This window comes from Pipistrellus kuhlii, unplaced genomic scaffold, assembly GCF_014108245.1.
Source record: "Pipistrellus kuhlii isolate mPipKuh1 unplaced genomic scaffold, mPipKuh1.p scaffold_m20_p_17, whole genome shotgun sequence".
Taxonomy (NCBI): Eukaryota; Metazoa; Chordata; class Mammalia; order Chiroptera; family Vespertilionidae; genus Pipistrellus; species Pipistrellus kuhlii.
In genome coordinates this window covers 27,431,184-27,449,260 of record NW_023425482.1, presented here as the reverse complement: position 1 = coordinate 27,449,260, position 18,077 = coordinate 27,431,184, and the positions used below count along the sequence as shown (strand labels likewise).

Here is an 18,077-nt window from a genome sequence, read left to right as displayed (position 1 = left end):
GCCAAACCAGCCTCGGCAACAGTTGATATTTTAAAGGCACATTTTCTGTGTAAGAGGCAGTGTTTACCTAATACTTTTTTAATTTTGCCATGTTTACCTAGGAGAATACCTAGAGCCTCAGATGACGGCCTTTGATTCCTGTCACTCCATCCCGTTATCCTAACATGTTTAATAGCAAGCAACGCAGTCACTGGAGTAAGGGGGAAATAACGTTCATTCATTTTTAAATAAATACGTGAAATTGCACCTCTACATTTTTAAATTTCAAAATACCCCAGGTGATTTTGAAAAACACCTTCATCTCCATTTAATCCACCGAATTCTACGACCAGTGGCAGGAAGTACTGTGTGCTCCGTACCCAACATGGTCAATATTCATACATTAATGTAAAGGGCATACCCCCCCTTTTTTTTTTTTTTTAATAATAGTGCATCTACTTGTAAACGTTGATTTTTATCTAGCAGCCTCAGTCAGAAACCTCATCGGTGGTTTGCACAACGCAGCCATGGTGGGGCCTTAGAAATGTTTTTGGACGTGCCTGTTGACCTCGAAACGCCTTAGCATTACTTACTTCCAAGGGTTATCTGTAGCGCTCCGCGGATAAAACAGTTGGCGCCTAGAAAATTGGTCCTGCCGTTGGGTATGTGAGTGGAAGTGCACTCTTAAGGGGTATTGGGGCAAACAGAACCCCTCCTCCCTGCCTCTGGGGTAACTGGGCTGAATGCCGAGGCCCCCTGTGTCTGTGAGAGTCTTCAGGACGCAGCCTCTCTGCTGGCTGCTGCAGGGCCCCGTCTGTTTCATGTACGGATCACACGCTGACTGGTGCCAGACATGGGTTAGTCCATCAAGCCCCGCCCTAGCCATGTTGCTACCAGTTCATAGTTTATCTGGGAACTCATCTCTTGGACGATTTGGCTGCCAAAATGGCTCTAACACCTGGGATGGTAGTCATGGTGTGTCTGAGGTTCCCCTGCTTCCTCCCTCCCCGCCTCTTCCCTCTCTCCCATCTCCTTTTTCCTTTTTTCCTCCCTCCCTCGCTTCCTTCTTTCCTTCCTTCCTTCCTTCCTTCCTTCCTTCCTTCCTTCCTTCCTTCCTTCCTAGTTCTCTCTCCCATTTCCTTCTCCCATCCTCCCTCCCTCTCTGCCTTGCCCTCTTCCCCCCCCCCCCCTCTCCTTCCTGCCCATTTCAGCCTTGCACAGTCCCTGTCTAGGTGAGTCCGTGGTGTGCAGGGAAATGCTGCCTGCAGTCAGCCCGGTGAGAATGACCAGCCCCCTCTCCAGCGTGGCCTCAGGAAACATCTCATAGGGGGTACGGACCTTAGTGCCACGCTGGTTGGGTGTAGTGTCCCGAGGCTTCTGCCACATCTCCAGGGGCCTGGCACCACTGAGGGGCCAGGCATGGAGCTCAGGTTCGCCCCCTGGCTGCTGGCTGATTGCAGATTCCGGCTGGAAAGAGGAAAGAACGTGGCTGAGATTGTGCCTCAATTCCCCTTTTCCTCCCCTTCCATTGTCTACAGGGGGAGGGCTGCTCAGGGACCCTTTAGTGGCCCACTGCAGCTGGCCAGGTGGCGGGCCTCCCTCCATGGCGCAGGGTGCGCTCAGCCCACGTGGCATGGAAGTCCTGGGTCCTGCCTCCAGAGGGCTCCGGCCAGGCTGAGCTCAAGAACAACGCTGGGCCCCGCCGGCGGGCTCAGTGGTTGAGTGTTCAGTTCCCAGTCAGGGCGCAGGCCCAGGCTGCAGGCTCGATCCCCAGCAGGGGGTGTGTGCTGGAGGCCGCCGGTCCATGATTCTCTCTCGTCCTTGATGTTTCTCTCTCCTTCCCGCACCCTGCCTCTCTGAAATCAATACAAAAACTTTTTTGTTTGTTTGTTTTAAATGAAAAGAACCAGGCTGGGTGCCATGGAGCCCCTCTCAGGGAGTCTTGGCGATAAAACGTTTGTGTTCACTGCCACACGGAAATACCGTTTTCTTCCTCGCGACCTAGGAGTGGGTGGGCCCCCCGCCCCCCCCCCCCCCGCTTCTGTCCCACCTCCGCACAGACTCTTTTCCCGCCGGCTCAGCTCAGGAGGGTGTTGGGCCGCTGGCAGGCCCGACCTTCACCTTGCGGGCCGTGCCCAGCAGCAGGTGGACGGGCAGAGCCTCAGAAATAGGCGCGTCTCCCATCCTGACCGAGGAGGAGTCCCCAGGTCTGGGTTTCCTTCTTATGTCCGCGCGGTGTGAGCCGGGTTAGCTGGGCGGCCTGCCTGGCACCGACGTGGCTGACGCTTCCCTCCCCGCACTCACCGATGTCTCCCCTCCCCTCCCAGAACCACGACGGCAGCATCGACTTCCGGGAGTACGTGATCGGCCTGGCCGTGCTGTGCAACCCCGCCAACACCGAGGACATCATCCAGGTGGCCTTCAAGGTACCGCCCGCCCCGCCGACAGGCGCTGCCGCTAAGTGCATTACGTGGGCCGGTTACGCGGGGCTGATGGATCCCCAGTGACAGGCGGCGGGGCTAACGCGATTAGGACCGTGGCTCCCGAGCCAAGGGGAGCGCGGGCCCCCGTCTAAGCGCAAAGGTCTCCTGCGAGCGGCCCGGGTCTCCGAGGAGCAGGCGGTTTCACAAATTAGCTTAAAAAATTAGCCCTTTCCCGCCTCCCTCTCTCCAAGCCCCAGCGTGAGGGTCATAAACAATCACCGCCTGTCACTCCTCACCCGCTCCCTCTCTCCCTCCCTCCCTCGGGGCGTCGGGCTGTGTCCTGGCCTCTCACTCTGGGTGTCCGGGTTCGTGGTGAAGGTGTTTGTCCGGTGGGCGTGTGTTTGGGGGCGGTGGTCCCCGGTGAACCCATCCAAACTGTCCCAGGGTGCCCCCTCCGTGCCTTCCTGCAGTGCCACACGTATTTTTACAGCCGTGTTGGGGGACAGGCAGATAAGACTGTGGCCCCGGTCCCCACGGGTGTCCATTCTGAGGACCCCGGCCTCATCCATCACTTCCGTGTGCAAAACAGACATGGGAGAGCCCAGGCTGGCATGTCCCCCCGGGCCCAGGCTGTGGGCTGGATGCCCCATCGGGGTGGGTACTGGAGGCACCTGATCAACGTTTCTCTCTTTGATGTTTCTCTCTGTCTCCCTCCCCCTTCTTCTCTCTGAACTCAATTAAAAAAAATTTTTTTTTTAAAATTAAAAACAGAGAGAGATGGAAGAATACATTCCCAAAGTGTGTTTGGGGTTCTTCTGAGTTGAAAGGGGCTAACACTAGTTAGTGTTTCAATGGGGGTGGGGGTGCCCCCTCCTAAATCTTAACCGTGTCCAGTCTGCTCTCCAGTAAAGCACAAACCCCCTCTCCCCCCTGCCTTGTCCAGCTGTGGTTTGCTGGCCTCATCATTCAACCACGTGTGGTGGTCTCCCTGCTTCTGTCCACGGCGTCAGCTGTGGGACCTTCTCTCTCCCTGTCTCCCCCTCTCAGTCCTTCCTGGGTTTCTCTGAGAAGAGGATTTCCCCGGGACCCCAACAAGTACCCCCCCCAACCTCTATTTTTAAAAATATATATTTTATTGATTTTTTACAGAGAGGAAGAAAGAGGGATAGAGAGTCAGAAACATCGATGAGAGAGAATCATCAGTCAGCTGCCTCGTGCACACCCCCTACTGGGGATGTGCCCGCAACCAAGGTACATGCCCTTGACTGGAATTGAACCTGAGACCTTGAAGTCCACAGGCCGACGCTCTATCCACTGAGCCAAACCAGTTTCGGCCCCCCACCTCTATTATCTAGAAAGATTTCTTCCCCAAGCCCTCTCTCGCATCTGAGCCTCAGAAATGTGCGTGTCTCCCTTCCTGGGCAGAGGAGTCCCGCGTCTGGGTTTCCTTCTTATGTCCGAGCCGTGCGGACCGGGTTAACTGGGAGGCCTGCCCGGAACCGACGCGGCTGATGCTTCGCAGATGGTCAGACGGCCAGGGCCAGAACATCTTCCAAGTGGAAAGCTTTTGGCTTTTGCAGACTTATTCATCACGAAACCTAAAATTACTCCCGCGGCTCGCTTTTTCCGGCCCAGATATTTCTGGTTCTGTTTTGGGAATGTAAGCGTAATTATAAGTGTAGCCGGGCAGATGTGCACTTGGGGTTCACCAATGAGAGGCCTGATAGAAAATGTGGCCCTTGTCACGGTAATTACTGTTTATAGAGAAGTCTTGAGATTTTTGTCCAGCCTAGGCCTTGGTTTGGGGGACAGGGTGAGGAAAGGGGGACCTAAAACTATAATTAGCTCTTCTTTTTTCCAGTAAGGGTCATGCTTTGTATTGGTTACTTTTTAACCTTCTCGGATGTGTTTGAAAATATTTTGGCATACTATATATATTGTATATATATATATATATATATATATATATATATATATATACACACACACACACACACACACACATACACACACATATACATCTACACCCACACCCACACCCCCACACACACACTCACACGAGTGGCCAGATGATTATGATCTCTGAACACATAATAATCTGGCCACTGTGTGTGTGTGTGTGTGTGTGTGTGCATGTGCGTGTGCACTGGGACTCAAATATACATAGAGGAGTCCCCCTTCTCTCCTCCGTGGGACTCCCATGTCCTTCTGCCCTGTGCATGTGGTGGCCTCTATTGTAATTCTGTCTCTCCCCCCCACTCACCTAGACGTGTGGCGAGGGCCACAGACACCCCGCTTTCTTCAGGAACGTGTCCCTGGCCCCGGTGCGATGAACGTTTGCATTATTCAAGAGTTTATTCCCCGAGATGACTCCGTACCAAGCTCGCTCTGAGGGAGCTCATTCCTCCCTTTTCTTTCCGTTCCCTGCAGCTCTTTGACCTCGATGAGGACGGCTACATCTCAGAGGAGGAGTTTTCCACCATTCTGCAGGCTTCCCTCGGGGTGCCTGACCTCGACGGCTCTGGTCTCTTCAAGGAGATAGCCCAGGGGGACTCTGTGTCCTATGGTGAGTAGGCAGTTGGGCGCCTGACTCAGTTTACAAGGAGGGCATCGGACTGTGGACTGACTCTCAGACAGGGGTATTGTTGCTTTCCACTAATTTTATTGACAGTAGAAATGATGATGATGATGATGATGATAATGATGATGGTAGTACTAGTAGTTGTAGTGATAGTAGTTATTCATTGAGAACATGCCATATGCTATGTGGTCTTCTAAACATTGTATACAGAGTAACTCATTTATATTATTTATATATTAGAGGCCTGGTGCATGAATTCGTGCATGGGTGGGGTCTGGCCAGCCTGGCCCAGGGGAGGGGACATGGGCAGTTGGCCAGCCTGCCTGCTAGTTGAGCTCCTGGTTGAGGGGACAATTTGCATATTACCATTTTATTATATAGGATGTACACTTAATGGCCAGATTACTATGTGTTCAGAGATCATCATAATCTGACCAATCAGTGTAAAGTCGCCTATGAATGCAAATACTCTTGTGGTTGCAAAGAATGACTTGGGCTCTGTCTGGTGACGTCCTCATCCTCAAGACCTGTTCCATCTTCAAGCATTCCTGAGTCTTCTCATTGTGCTGTGAAGCAGGCTCCTGGCTATCACAGGGTTAAAAAGTAAATCAACGGGTAGAAATAGGACATTGGGTTCACATCCCTTCTTCATAGGCCCACAGAGCAAGCAGATTCAAAGACCAGGTTCCCTTGGCCAAACAAGCTCCATCAGCTTCCCTCCATTTCCATTTTGCCCGAGTTTTCGGAATTTATAGAACAGACTCGGACACATGGTATTCATTTGTATCTGGCTCGTTTCATTCAGCACAGCGGCTTCAAGAGGCATCTATATCTTTGTCCCTTCATTGTCACCACCTTACAGCATCATGTGCCATGAACACGTCTACATGTAGTTAGCCATGTCCGCTGTTGACAAACACGTGCTCTCTGTCCATGTTTTTACCTCCAACTAATAATGTTCCCCTGGGATTCTCATCCGTGTCTCCCTGGACACACGAGGCATCCATGTCTCTAGGTTCTGTACACGTTGGGGATAGAATTAGTGGGTCACAGGACGTGCATGTCTTTCAACTTCACTAAGTCCTGGGAACGCGTCTTCCCAAGTAGTTGTCCAAATTTAGGAGGGTTGAGTCATAGGCGTTGGAAGTGATTATCTTATTAAAGTCATGTGCCAAGAGAATCTCCACCTCCACTTACTGGGCTTGGTTTCCTTCCTTCTTCCAGAGGAATTTAAAAGCTTTGCCCTCAAGCACCCGGAATACGCGAGGATCTTTACGACGTACCTGGAACTGCAGGCCGGCCACGTGTTCTCCTTACCGGAGCCGGGCACCGCAGCGCCCGCCACGGCCAGCAACAAAGTCAGTCCCGAGAGCCACGCCGAAAGCCCCTCAGATAAGAAAGAGGACTGAGAGACGCATGCCCGGCACGGAGGGCAGAGCGGCTGTTCCCTGGGATCCAGACAGCATGGATCATAAATATAATTTATTGACTCATGGTGATGTATAAACTGGAAAACTTAGCCCTGGCTGGGTGGCTCCGTTGGTTGACCATCCTGCCATGCACCAAAAGGTTTCAGGGCACATGCCTATGTTGTGGGTTCAATCCTGTGTTGGGTGGGGTGTGTGCAGGGGTGAGCAATCGATCTATGTTTCTCATATCAATATTTTTCTCTCTCTCAAATCAATAGAAATATATCCTCGGGTGAGGATTACATTTTTAAAAATTTTAAATGGAAATGTTTTTTATAAAAAAAGGATAGTTTTTATTAAGATGCTTTCATTCACATGTATAGGTCAAGTAACGTATTTTTTCCTGCCATATTGTACTGTACGGACTGGCTTACTGGTGATAAGCATGTTTTTGCAGATTTTCCCATTGAGTTTGCACATCCAAATGAATGAAGTATATTCCCTTCCTGGAGCATATTCATCCACACGGTGAAGAGTTTTCTAAGGAAACATAAGTACTGTTTTGTCATCTCTAGTCCCTTTCCACTCTGGAAATAAGAATGAAGAATCTGAGGGACAGTGCAGAATTTTTTACCTTCGATTTTACAGATTATTCCCCCCTGAGCCCCTATTTCCAGTTTCTTGGATCAGTGACTGTGGTTGGATCAGCAAGGAGAACTCCCTTTAACGAGACGAGGCCCTTAACAATCCCTGCTTCCTTCCACCTCACCCCCAAACCCCCAGCTGAGGGGAGTCAGACCCTTTTGCACTGTCCGCTGATGGAGAACATTATTTCACAGGCGGCCGCCGTGGCCACGGGCGCAGTGGGAATTGCCTTATTGAAGGAGCATTGATCGCCTAATGAGAAAATGAATCGTGTGCCGCAGAGTGTAGTTTCATTTGAGCCGGACAGCTTAGAACGTAGCTCTTGCCAGTAAATGAACCCGATTTCGCCTGCTGATATGATATTAGGATTCATAGCGTGACTGTGCAAGTGGAGTTGTGTTTTGTTATCTGTCCGCTCGAGTTTTAGAACTAGTCTAAGGTACCTACAGTACCGGGAAAGCACAAAGGGTTCTGAGGCAGCGGTCAGCAAACTGCGGCTCGCGAGCCACATGCGGCTCTTTGGCTGTTGGCCTGTGGCTCTTCCACAAAATACCACGGCCTGGGCGATTCTATTTTGAAGAAGTGGCGTTAGAAGAAGTTTAACAAATGTGACTCTTCAAAGAAATGTCAGTCATTGTACTGTTGATATTTGGCTCTGGATTAATGAGTTTGCCGACCACTAGGTTAACCAATCACTTCCCTCTCCTGCCATTTTTATTGGATGCCACGCATGTACCATAGTTTGTCAATATGGTTTATGTTGGAAATTTTGAACAGAGAACCGATTTTTTTCAGAATGCATCAGAATGAGTTGGTGCAGACTCTGAATTTAGTCTTTGCATTTAAACACGTGGTTTTGCTTATGTGTCTGAAGATCATGGCGAGTCACTCCCAAGCCAGTGTGCTACGAGAGAGAGATGTTGGCATTTCTATTTAATCAGGAGTCATGACCTTAAACTAGCTCACATATTAAGCACTTGCGTGTTCTAATTTAATGAGTACATGTGTGTTTGAATAATTGCTTACTAGAAACTTTGTCAGAATATATATATATAATCGTTTGCTTTTTATGTATTTTAAAGCTACTTAGACAAAAAGCATTGAATGGACTGGAAACAATTGCTGAAGGAATTAAAAAAGTCTTAAGTTTCCAATAGTGTTTGTCATCTGCAATTGAATGTATGTAATACTCAGGTACCATGACTATTTTTTTTTTTATATCATAGAAAAGCCACATGTTAATCCTTCTGGTCATGAAAAAAGTATCATTGAAAATTAAAAGCTTTATATGAGGCTCTAGGAAGTGACCCCATTCGTTGTCTGCCTGTTTTAAAATAACATTGTATGCCCTTTAATTCCACTTCTGCCAATGTAATATTCCTATTTTATGACGATACTGAGCAAACAGAACTGCTACCTAAAATCGTGGCCATTAAAAAAAAAGTCTGGTTTTGCTCTTTTTTGTCTCAAACATAATAGGCCTTTTTAATATTGTGGTCTGAACCTGTTTGCATATTTATGAATATGGTTAATCCTCTTTGTTTGCATTGAAGCTTTAGGAAATGTCAGGCATGACTTTAATGAAAAAACTCAACATTTTAGCCAAGGGTGCAAAAGTTGGCTTTTGACTGGTGCGAGGTGTGCAGCAGCCTAAGCCGTGATCCTTGGTGTTATTCGGACGAGGCCTCTACTTTTACGGCACCTTAACCAAATCCTCTTTTAAAGAGGCCTTTCTCCACTTGGGATGGATAGTAAGGAACTGCATTTCATGGAGATGTGATTCACACACCGTACCATTCAGTGCCCCTTTTTTATGGCATATTCAGAGAATTGTGCAACCATCTAACTTTTAAATGTTCTAATAGGAACCTCCCATCACCTAATGTCAAAAGCCCACTCAGTCCCTGCAGCCCTTCTCAATCGTGATTGCTTTTACACGTGTGTGAAGTGATCTGTTTATATGTGCGTCGTCTGTTATTCCTAGGACTGAGATGCTCCTGACACAAAGGAAGCGCTCAGTATGTGGTGAGTGGATGAGTAAGACAATGCTGTCTTCCCTTGCATGTCTGCCTTGCGTTGTATTAGCATAGCGATCGTCTTTACAACGAACCAGAAACCCGGGATTATGTAGAAACCCACATAGACATGAAGGCTCAGAAAGGTTTCCTCACTGCTCAGGGTTACGTAACTGGTGCGTCCCAGGGCTGGAATGCAAACCCGAGGCCGTCTGGCTCCACGTGTGGGGACTTCTGTTTCGGCCAAGGTAACCTGAACCCTCAATCACTAAAGAATGACAAGGCCGGCTTCGGGTTCCAGAAGCATGGCAACGAGAGCATCGGAGAGCCCTGTGGCCACAAAACCCCTGGCGTGCCAAGCAGAGCATCACCAACGTATTCGGAAAGCTTGGCTGAGTGTGAAAGACACGAAGGGAAACCCGTCAAGGCCAAGCAATGAAAAGGGAGCCGAAAACCAGCCCTGGGAGAAGGCAGGGAAGGTACGGTGGGCCTGTGGACACCGGCTAATCTCTGGAAGAAGGAGGATTCATATTTCGTGGCGACGGGAGACAGAAGACGAGGATTTTCTGTGATTGGGGGGTGAGACTTGGAGCTGGGGCCTCGGGGAAGGAAACAAGCAGCCACTTGAAGGACCATGCTCAGTAAAAGAAGGAACTAGAAAACTCACCCTCTGAGAAAGGAAAACAGCGAGGAAAGGTGTCTGCCTTGGCCTGGGTGTTAGGTCGAGGCCGCAAACCTTTTTTTAAAATTTCAGTTCTTTAACATGTTGTAAGACTCATTTCGTGGCCCAGCCAAGTGTGTATCGTGGTGAATGTCCCATGTGTACTTGAAAAGAACGTGTATCCTGCAATTGCTGGGTGTAATGTTCTATAAATACCGGTTAGATCTAGTTTGTTGATAGTCCTGCATCCTTCTTTATCCTCTCTGATTTTTTTGTTTACCCCTCCTATTAATTATTGAAGGAGGTTAAGACGTCCAGCTGCAATTGTGATTTGATCCACTGCCAGTTTGTCTGAAGTTCTGCCCTAGGTCATGATTATTTCTTATTGTTCTGTCATCTTGATGAACTGGCCTTTGGACCGTGATGAATATTCCTTTTTAACTCCAGTCACACTCTTCGTCCTGTTGTTACCGTTGCCCCTTGAATCACGCCAACTTTCTTAGGGTTAGTCATTTTTCTCTTAACCGACCTGTGTTTTAGTATTTAATAGGCATCTCTTAAGGATTTCATGGTCCATGTGTGTCTTGGAACTGGGACCCAGGGAGAGGTCCCAGGGTCCCAGAGGCATTTTTGTATTGTCTGACAATTTCTGTATTTTTTTGAGCATGTTTTTATTGATTTTAGAGAGAGAGGAAATGAGAGGGAGAGAGAGCGAAACATCGATGTGAGACAGAAACATCAATTAGTTGCCTCCTGCACACTCCCTAGTAGGAATTGAGCCCACAACCCGGGCATGTGCCCTGATCATGAATTGAACCGGTGACCTCAGTGCATGGGACGATTCCCAAACAACTGAGCCACACCAGCCAGGGCTCATTTCCATCTTCCAGTGGGAACATTTAGCTTACTTCTGTTTACTGTAATCATCGGTATGATTGGCTTGAATCCACTGTCTTTCGTTTTGTTTTCCATTTCATCTGTTCTTTGACCTTTTCTCCGCCTTTCCTGGCTTATTTTGGATTAAACCATTTTTTAACCATGTTGTCATTTTATACTCTCTTTTGGCTCATTAGCTAGCCATACTTATTTGCGTACTGTGAGTGGTTGTTCCGGAGTTTACAATGCACATCTTTCTTTTGATGTAACAGGAACCTCCCAACAAGATGCTCCCATCTGACCCTCTCTCATCACGTGTGCTGCTGTCCTATTTCTTCTACGGGTTCTTAACTCCACGGATATTATCATTCTTATTCTCAGCAGTCAAGTCAAAATGCATGGGGAAGGGTCTATGTATCAGCATGTTTGCTATTTCTGTCGCTCTGTATTTCTTCGTGCAATGCCAACATTTTTTCCCGTTGGATGTCTTAGAACCATTCTTGTGCAAGTCTCCTGACAACGAGCTCTCAGCTTCCTTTTCTCCAGACGTGTCTATTTTTGCCGTCGTTGGATCGGAATATTTCCCGAATACAGAGTTCCAGGTTGACTTTTTCCTTTTAGCACTTTTATCGTCTGTGATGAGAAGTTAAAGTTGTTCTCTTCATCATTCTCTTGGATATAATGCATTTTTCTCATCCAGCTCCTTTTAACATTTTTTTTTTCTTTAATACTAGTGCTGAGAAGTTCTATTCTGTTCCCCCTTTGCATGATTTTTAAAAATACATATTTTATTGATTTCTTTATAGAACGGAAGGGAGAAGGATAGAAAGTTAGAAACATCAATCAGCTGCCTCCTTCACACCCCCTACTGGAGATGTGCACGCAACCGAGGCACATGCCCTTGACTGGATTCAAACCTGGGACCCTTCGGTCCTCAGGCCGAAGCTCTATCCACTGAGCCAAACTGGTTAGGGCCCAGGACAATTTTTTTTATTCTCAAGTCTGTTATTTAACAACTTTAGCTCTACCTGCAGCCTCAATTCCCCTTCGCCCTGGAAGGCAGCGTAATCCTGTTTTCGCTGCCAGGGTCATAGGTGTAACTGTAAGGAACTAACAGCGTTTATCCCAAAGCCCCTGTGCCAACCTACACTCCCATCGGCAGCAGGTGGAAACGCCAACGGCCCTGCCACGCCGGAGCTGCGCAGAGAGCCACCGAGGGGAGAGATGGGAGAGGACCCGGGACACCCCTGAGGGGAGAAGTGACAGCGCGACCTTGAACGAAGGAGACCCCCTGTGCTCGATTTCTTTATAGAACGGAAGGGAGAAGGATAGAAAGTTAGAAACATCTCGTGGCAGCCCCTGGGCCCCGTCGGAGGCCGGTGTTTCCGCAGCCATTGTCTGTGCGTTTACGGATGTGGTCCCGGGAGGTTACCCTGACCGGGGACAGCGGTGGCAATGACGCATGGCTCCCGGGGTGGGGTCCGCACAGCGGGGGGAGGCGGAATGTTCCGGGGATGGAAGGAAAAGCCTTGTTTATCCCTGGAGGGCTCGATAGCCAGGCATGGGGCCAGGGCTTCTGTGCGCGTTCGGGTGGGGGCATGGGGTGCAGGGAGGACTTGTGTGCGCATGGCAGAGGGTGGCAGCATGGGGAGGAATCCAGAAGGCTCCGGGCCCAGCCTGCCCTCCATTTCTGCCTCAGCTCCCTTCTCCCAAGGAGGCCCGGATTGATGCAGAGAAAGGAACGCCAGGGTCAGAACGCGTGGGTCCTGGTCCCTGTGTTCACCCACTGACGTAGTGTCACGTCTGCCACTCTCCCTGGGACTCTGTGTCCTCATCTGTAAAATGGGCACATTGCTTCCTCTGCACCTTGTCACTGAGATTTTCCCGAGTCGGTTCAGACCAAAGGTGTGTGTTGTATGTATGTGTGAGAAAGAGAGGGGGGGGGGGGCGGGAGAGAGACGGGCCCTTTCCAGCTGCCCTCCTATATATTATGTCCAACTATAGAGACACGGTCGGAATCTGGCACCGTGGCCACTCCATGCACCTGATTCTGGCCTCGGCCACTACGGCGAGCTCTCAGCGGGCTCAGACGCACCTACTGGAGGCAGCGCATGGCCTTAAGGGGGTGCAGCTCGCCTTTCTGGCCCCGGCCCCTGGCCCCCAGGGCCTTCCCGCAGCCTGAAAACACCGGGAAGCCAGTGCACCGAGAGGTACCACCCCCCCACAGCCCATCAGAGCAGGGGCTGTGGACCAACGTCCTCCCTCCATCACTCGGGGGCAGAGCTGGGAGGCTTCCGGTACCAGGATTCTTCCAGAGGCAGGGGTGGGACTGAGCACAGCCCTGATAGCACCCCCCGCGCCGGCCTCTCCTCCCTCCCAGGGTCAGCTCCCCAGTCAAACCACCTGCGTCCACATCCTCACGGAACCTGCTGCTGGCCCAGGTGGGGGCCGGCCCTCCCTCCTCTGGAAGCACAAAGGAACGGCTCAGAGCTTTGAGGCTGTCCCTGGTCCCCCGCTCAGGTCTCCCTTGTAAAAAAGGGGGGCTCTGTTTCCCGGGTCACTCAGGACCCCAACGTGTGGAGGCCCCGGGTCCTGGGCCGGGTCCCGGAGACAGGCTACCGTGTGTGCCACGGGGTGTGCCGAGCCGGGTCAGCCCTGGTGCGGCTGGTCCCCAAACACCAGCCCGCCCGTGCCGTCCCCAGTATCCCTGCCCGAGGGATGTCACCCCAAAACCTCCTTCCGGTCCACCCAGCCCATCTCCCTTCCTGTCATTGGCTCCAGCGGGCACGCGGGTGCTGTTAAGGGGCATTGTGAGTGTGCACACAGGCTGAAGCTCTCAGTCCTTCGGGCGACTGTGAGGCACTGCCATGCTTCCTTCTCTTCGCCCGTGCACCCTGAGTCAGGAGGCAGACGCGGGGCTGGGCTTGCCTCGCCTCCCAGGTGGGGAAAACACAAAAGCAAGCCCACCTCTGGCCGATGCTGAGGGCGCCCTGCCCTCAGAGGAAGGGCCCCCTCAGCGCTGGTGCAGGCTGTGCGTCTGGTTGGCAGACTGGGGATGGCGAGGTGGGCGGAGGCTGCCTCCGGCAGAGCCCGTGGCACGCACCCAGGCCCCGGGGCCAGGGCCCTGAAGGGTCAGGAAACACCTGGCGGCACTCAGCATTCAGCGGAGGCCGCAATGGCTGGGGAGGCGGGTGCAGGAGGGAAGCCTTAGCTCCGTGGTCGGCAAACTCCTCCGTCCACAGGGCCAAATACCAACAGGGCCACGACGGACATGTCTTTGGAGAGCCACACTTTTTACACTTCAACTTCTTCTCATGCCACTTCTTCAACACAGGCTCGCCCAGGCCGTGGTCTTTTTGTGGAAGAGCCGCACTCCAGGGGCCAAAGAGCCGCCGTTTGCCAACCACGGGCCTCGTAGAGGCAAAGAGACAACGCTCCCCAGACCTCACCGCCTCCATGGGGATCAAAGAGGCGGGTGTGCCCAGGGCAGGGGTCCCTCACGTCCCCAGGCCACGGGGGTGTGCAGAGAGGGGAGTGAGCAACACCGGAGAGGAGGAGTTTGGGGTCCCGCGGAGAGCTCCGCCCTCTCCGAACCTCAGGGGGCCAGAGGGAGCCCCGATGCTCTAGGAAAAGCCCGAGACCCGGTGTTCAGGTGCGGGTCCCCGGTGTGAGGAGCAGTGGGCGGGTCCAGTAAAACAGGGGCCCGGCGTTGGCCCACAGGGCGCTGGTGGGTGACTCCATGACCCCCAGGGACTCCAGCACCTTCCTGAGCGATCACGAGCCCTTAGGCCTGTCCCCAGGGAGGAGGGGGAGAGGGGGGGAGTCGGGCCAATGTTTGCTTTCCACCAGGATGCGATGGACACAACCGGATGGAGGAAGCCTGAGTGAGTCGGTGGCTGAGGAAGGGGAAGAAATGCCTCTATTTTTTTTAGCATTTGTTTTTTATTTGTGTGTGTGTGTGTGTGTGTGTGTGTGTGTGTGTATATATATATATATATATATATATATATATATATATATATAATTGATTTTTGACAGAGAGGAAGAGAGAGGGATAGAGAGTTAGAAACATCAGTGAGAGAGAATCATCGATCAGCTGCCTCCTGCACACCTCCTACTGGGGATGTGCCCGCAACCAAGGTACATGCCCCTGACCGGGACCTTTCAGTCCGCAGGCTGACGCCCTATCCACTGAGCCACACCAGTTTCAAAAGAAATGCCTCCTAAGCAATCAGCATCGATTCCCGGCAGCTGCTGGGTTTCAAAGGCTGCTCTGGGGATTCTGCTTTGGGATCGGCCTCTGAAGACACACACGGGCATCAGGGCTGACTGCCGGGCCTAGGGGGGGAGACGTCTCCCATGGGAAGGTAGGGGGGGAGGATTTCGTTTTTCCTGGCCTCACAGACGTCAGGGTTGATGTGTCAACGGAGCAAACTAACTACTTCTGTGTGGACGCCAGGGCCAGACCCAGGGCCCGCAGGCGGCAGGCAGAGGGAGGCAGCCTGGGCTAAAGGGAAGGGGGCTTCCTGGCCATCCAGGGGGTCTAGGGGGGAGCCGGCCGCCTTTGGAAGGAGTGAGCGCTCCGTCCCCGAAGGCATTCAAGCACACACCGAATGGCTCCCGTTGGGGGCTGAGAGGGCGGAGAGCAGGGCGGCTGGGGATGAACTCGGCGTCTCCTCTGCCCTAGAAATTCTGTGATTGGCTGATGTGCCACAGCTAGTGAAGTTCGACTGACCCGCTTGAGTGGGGTCTCGTTTTTGTGGGCGGTTTTTTTTTGTTTGTTTTTTTTGTTTTTACATATTTTGATTTTTTTACAGAGAGGAAGGGAGAGGGAGAGTTAGAAACATCGACCAGGTGCCTCCTGCACACACACACACCCCCCACCCCATTGGGGATGTGCCCACAACCAAGGTACATGCCCTTGACCGGAATCGAACCTGGGACCCTTCAGTCCGCAGGCCGACGCTCTGTCCACTGAGCCACACCGGTCAGGGCTGGGGGCGGCTTTTTATTAGGAAAGCATGCAGACGCTTCAGAATTCCCTTTCCACTCTGGAAATGGAAGCGATTGGGAGGGCAGTGGGGAGGCCCTGACAGGGGCTGCCCCGGGGAGTTCAGGTTCAAGCCCGGCTTCTAAGAAACAGGGAGGGGAATGGGCAGACAGGAATGAAGGAGAAATCAAATGGCTGAGTCACTGAGCTCATGTCCAAGTCAGAGGAAAGGAGAAACACACACACCCCGCCAGACAATTGGAGAGTAATGGAGGCTTAGCAAGCACCCCAGGTGACCAAGGCACAGGAGGAGCCCGGGAAATGCAATTACGCGCTGATAGGCGAGGCCTGTGTGGCCGCCAGACCTTCCTGCCCTTGCCTTCCCCCCACCCCCCCTCACGTTTCATCGCTGCCTGGCCAGGGGCCACCCCGAGCCCAAGACACCGTTAGGCCCAGGGCTCAGCGTTTGCTCAAAGCAGTCGGTCTCCCTAAGGCCCAGGGCCAAGGCCAGGAAGTCCACCGCCCTCCACTCCCTCCAAGGAGGACAGAGAGTCTTAGCAGAAGCGAACCCTGGGAACCAGTTCGCCCATTACACAGAAGGGAAAGCTGGGGCCCCCGCCGTGGATCCTGTGCTGCGGGCAACAGGGAACACGGGTGTGTGTGTGTGTGCGGAGGAGGGGGTATTCCTTCCCTCTCCTGAGCTAGTAAGTCAGAGCTCTGGCTTCGGCTTTAAGTACAGCTTCTCTGGGCCCTGACACAGGCGTCTCTTGGGCTCCGTGACTGGCTTTTGAGGGATGGAGAGTCCCCTGGCCTCCCTACCAAAGTCACCTGCTCTGTCGGCAGGCTGAGGTTTTGGGGGTGTCCTTGAGAACAATCAAAAATCTGATACCCTCTTCAGGCTAAAACCCAGCTAGGCTATGTAGGTCCTGTTCACGGACCACGCAGAGAGCAGGCCCGTTGGCGGGCGGTGCTGGGGCCAGCAGCTTTGGGGTGACCCCCTTGGTCTGATTTAGAGACAGAGAATCCCCCTCCCCCCCCAGATGGTGGCCCAGCAGGACTGGGCAAGTCAGGCAGTTTTCTGAGCCAGGGCGGCCCTATCTGTAAAGAACTGGCGAGAGCAGGTCCCTTCCCCCCCCCCCACCTTTTTTAAAAAAAATATATCTTATTGATTTTTTTACAGAGAGGAAGGGAGAGAGTTAGAAACATCGATGAGAGAGAATCATCGATCAGCTGCCTCTTGCACACCCCCTACTGGGGATGTGCCTGCAACCAAGGTACATGCCCTTGACCGGAATCGAACCTGGGACCCTTCAGTCCGCAGGCCCACGCTCTATCCACTGAGCCAAACAGGTTTCGGCTCCCTTCCCTCTTTACATTTTCCTTTATGTCGATCAGAATCAGAGAGTGGCCCCAGGGTGCTATTTCGGCCATGGCGTACCCAGCCAGCCCCACGTTGGGCACCACATGTGCCCCGCCAGCTCAGCCAGGTTCGGGGAGCCTGGGCGGGGCGGTGAAGGATGGAGAAAAGACAAAGAGAAGAAAGCCGGGTCTGGGTGGGATGCAGTCCTCCCAGATGGAGAGCTAGCGACAGAGCCCGGGCCTGCAAGCCGAGTCTTTATATTATAGCCGGTGCCACGAGGCCAAGTGAGGGCGTGGTCACAGCGTTCTCGCGGGTTTCCCATCTGCTCAACTGCATGCTCCTGGCCAAGCTTTGTTTACTTGCTGACCTCCCACAGCCGGTATCACTCAGCCACGTGGGGCCACAGGTTCGGACCATGAGGCCAAGCTTACAAGCACAGCCTGTGGCTGATACTGTGCTGGGAGGGCTCTGCCCTCCACGGTGGGACCTGCTGGTGGCTTTGCCATGAGAGGACCGTGCCCTCTCATTAGTCTGAGGCTGGAACCTGTCCACAGGGCACTGCCAGGCTTTGCTGTCCTGCCAATCCTGCCCTTCCTCCCCCACCCCCCACCCCGTCTGGCAGGAAAGCACCAACCCTTCTCCCTCACAACCCCCTGCCCCTCATCGCTCCTGGAGACTAGACCCCCAAGACCAGGTCCCTCACCCTCCCCATCCCCCCCTGTCTGCACTCAGCTGGGCAAACCCTTGAGATCCACCTCAGTCATGCTGTCCCCCGTGTGAAGCCCTCTGAGGCCGACTCACCAGTGAGAGGCGCCAGGAGTGCCTCCTCCTCGCTGTGGCCGGCAGGTGCGTGACAATCAGGCCACGGCCCATCCCTTCACTTTCCTCAAGCATCGGAGCTCTGCTGAGTCACCCCTCCCTGCCCCCTCAGGGCTGAGATTTCACCCCCCACCCCCCACCCCCCACCCCCAGGCCTCAGAGGGTGCTCCCAGCCCAGGGTCCTTCAGGGCTCCTAAGTCAGCCCACCCTCTGGGCGTGTCCTCGAGCGCTCAGCAATCCCTCTTGGTGTCCTGTCTGTGTGCTTATTGGATTGTATTCTCCTGCTTGAGTTTGAGGAGGGACCTGGTCTGTTCTGTTT

The 18,077-nt window shown here is 52.6% G+C and overlaps 1 protein-coding gene across 4 annotated transcripts in view; it reads left to right on the top strand.

Moving 5' to 3' along the window:
* LPCAT2 (lysophosphatidylcholine acyltransferase 2) overlaps positions 1–6,941 on the top strand; it is a 43,414-nt gene extending 36,473 nt beyond the window's left edge. For 3 of the 4 annotated variants that reach the window (XM_036440732.2, XM_045582852.1, XM_036440734.2), the window contains exons 12-14: positions 2,307–2,405; positions 4,833–4,968; positions 6,208–6,941. In XM_036440732.2, the coding sequence (XP_036296625.1) occupies positions 2,307–2,405; positions 4,833–4,968; positions 6,208–6,392 (420 nt within the window). In that variant the 3' untranslated portion in view covers positions 6,393–6,941. The remainder of the gene's footprint in view (positions 1–2,306; positions 2,406–4,832; positions 4,969–6,207) is intronic. The other variant, XM_036440733.2, reaches the window with a different exon arrangement.
* The last annotated feature ends 11,136 nt before the right edge of the window (positions 6,942–18,077 follow it).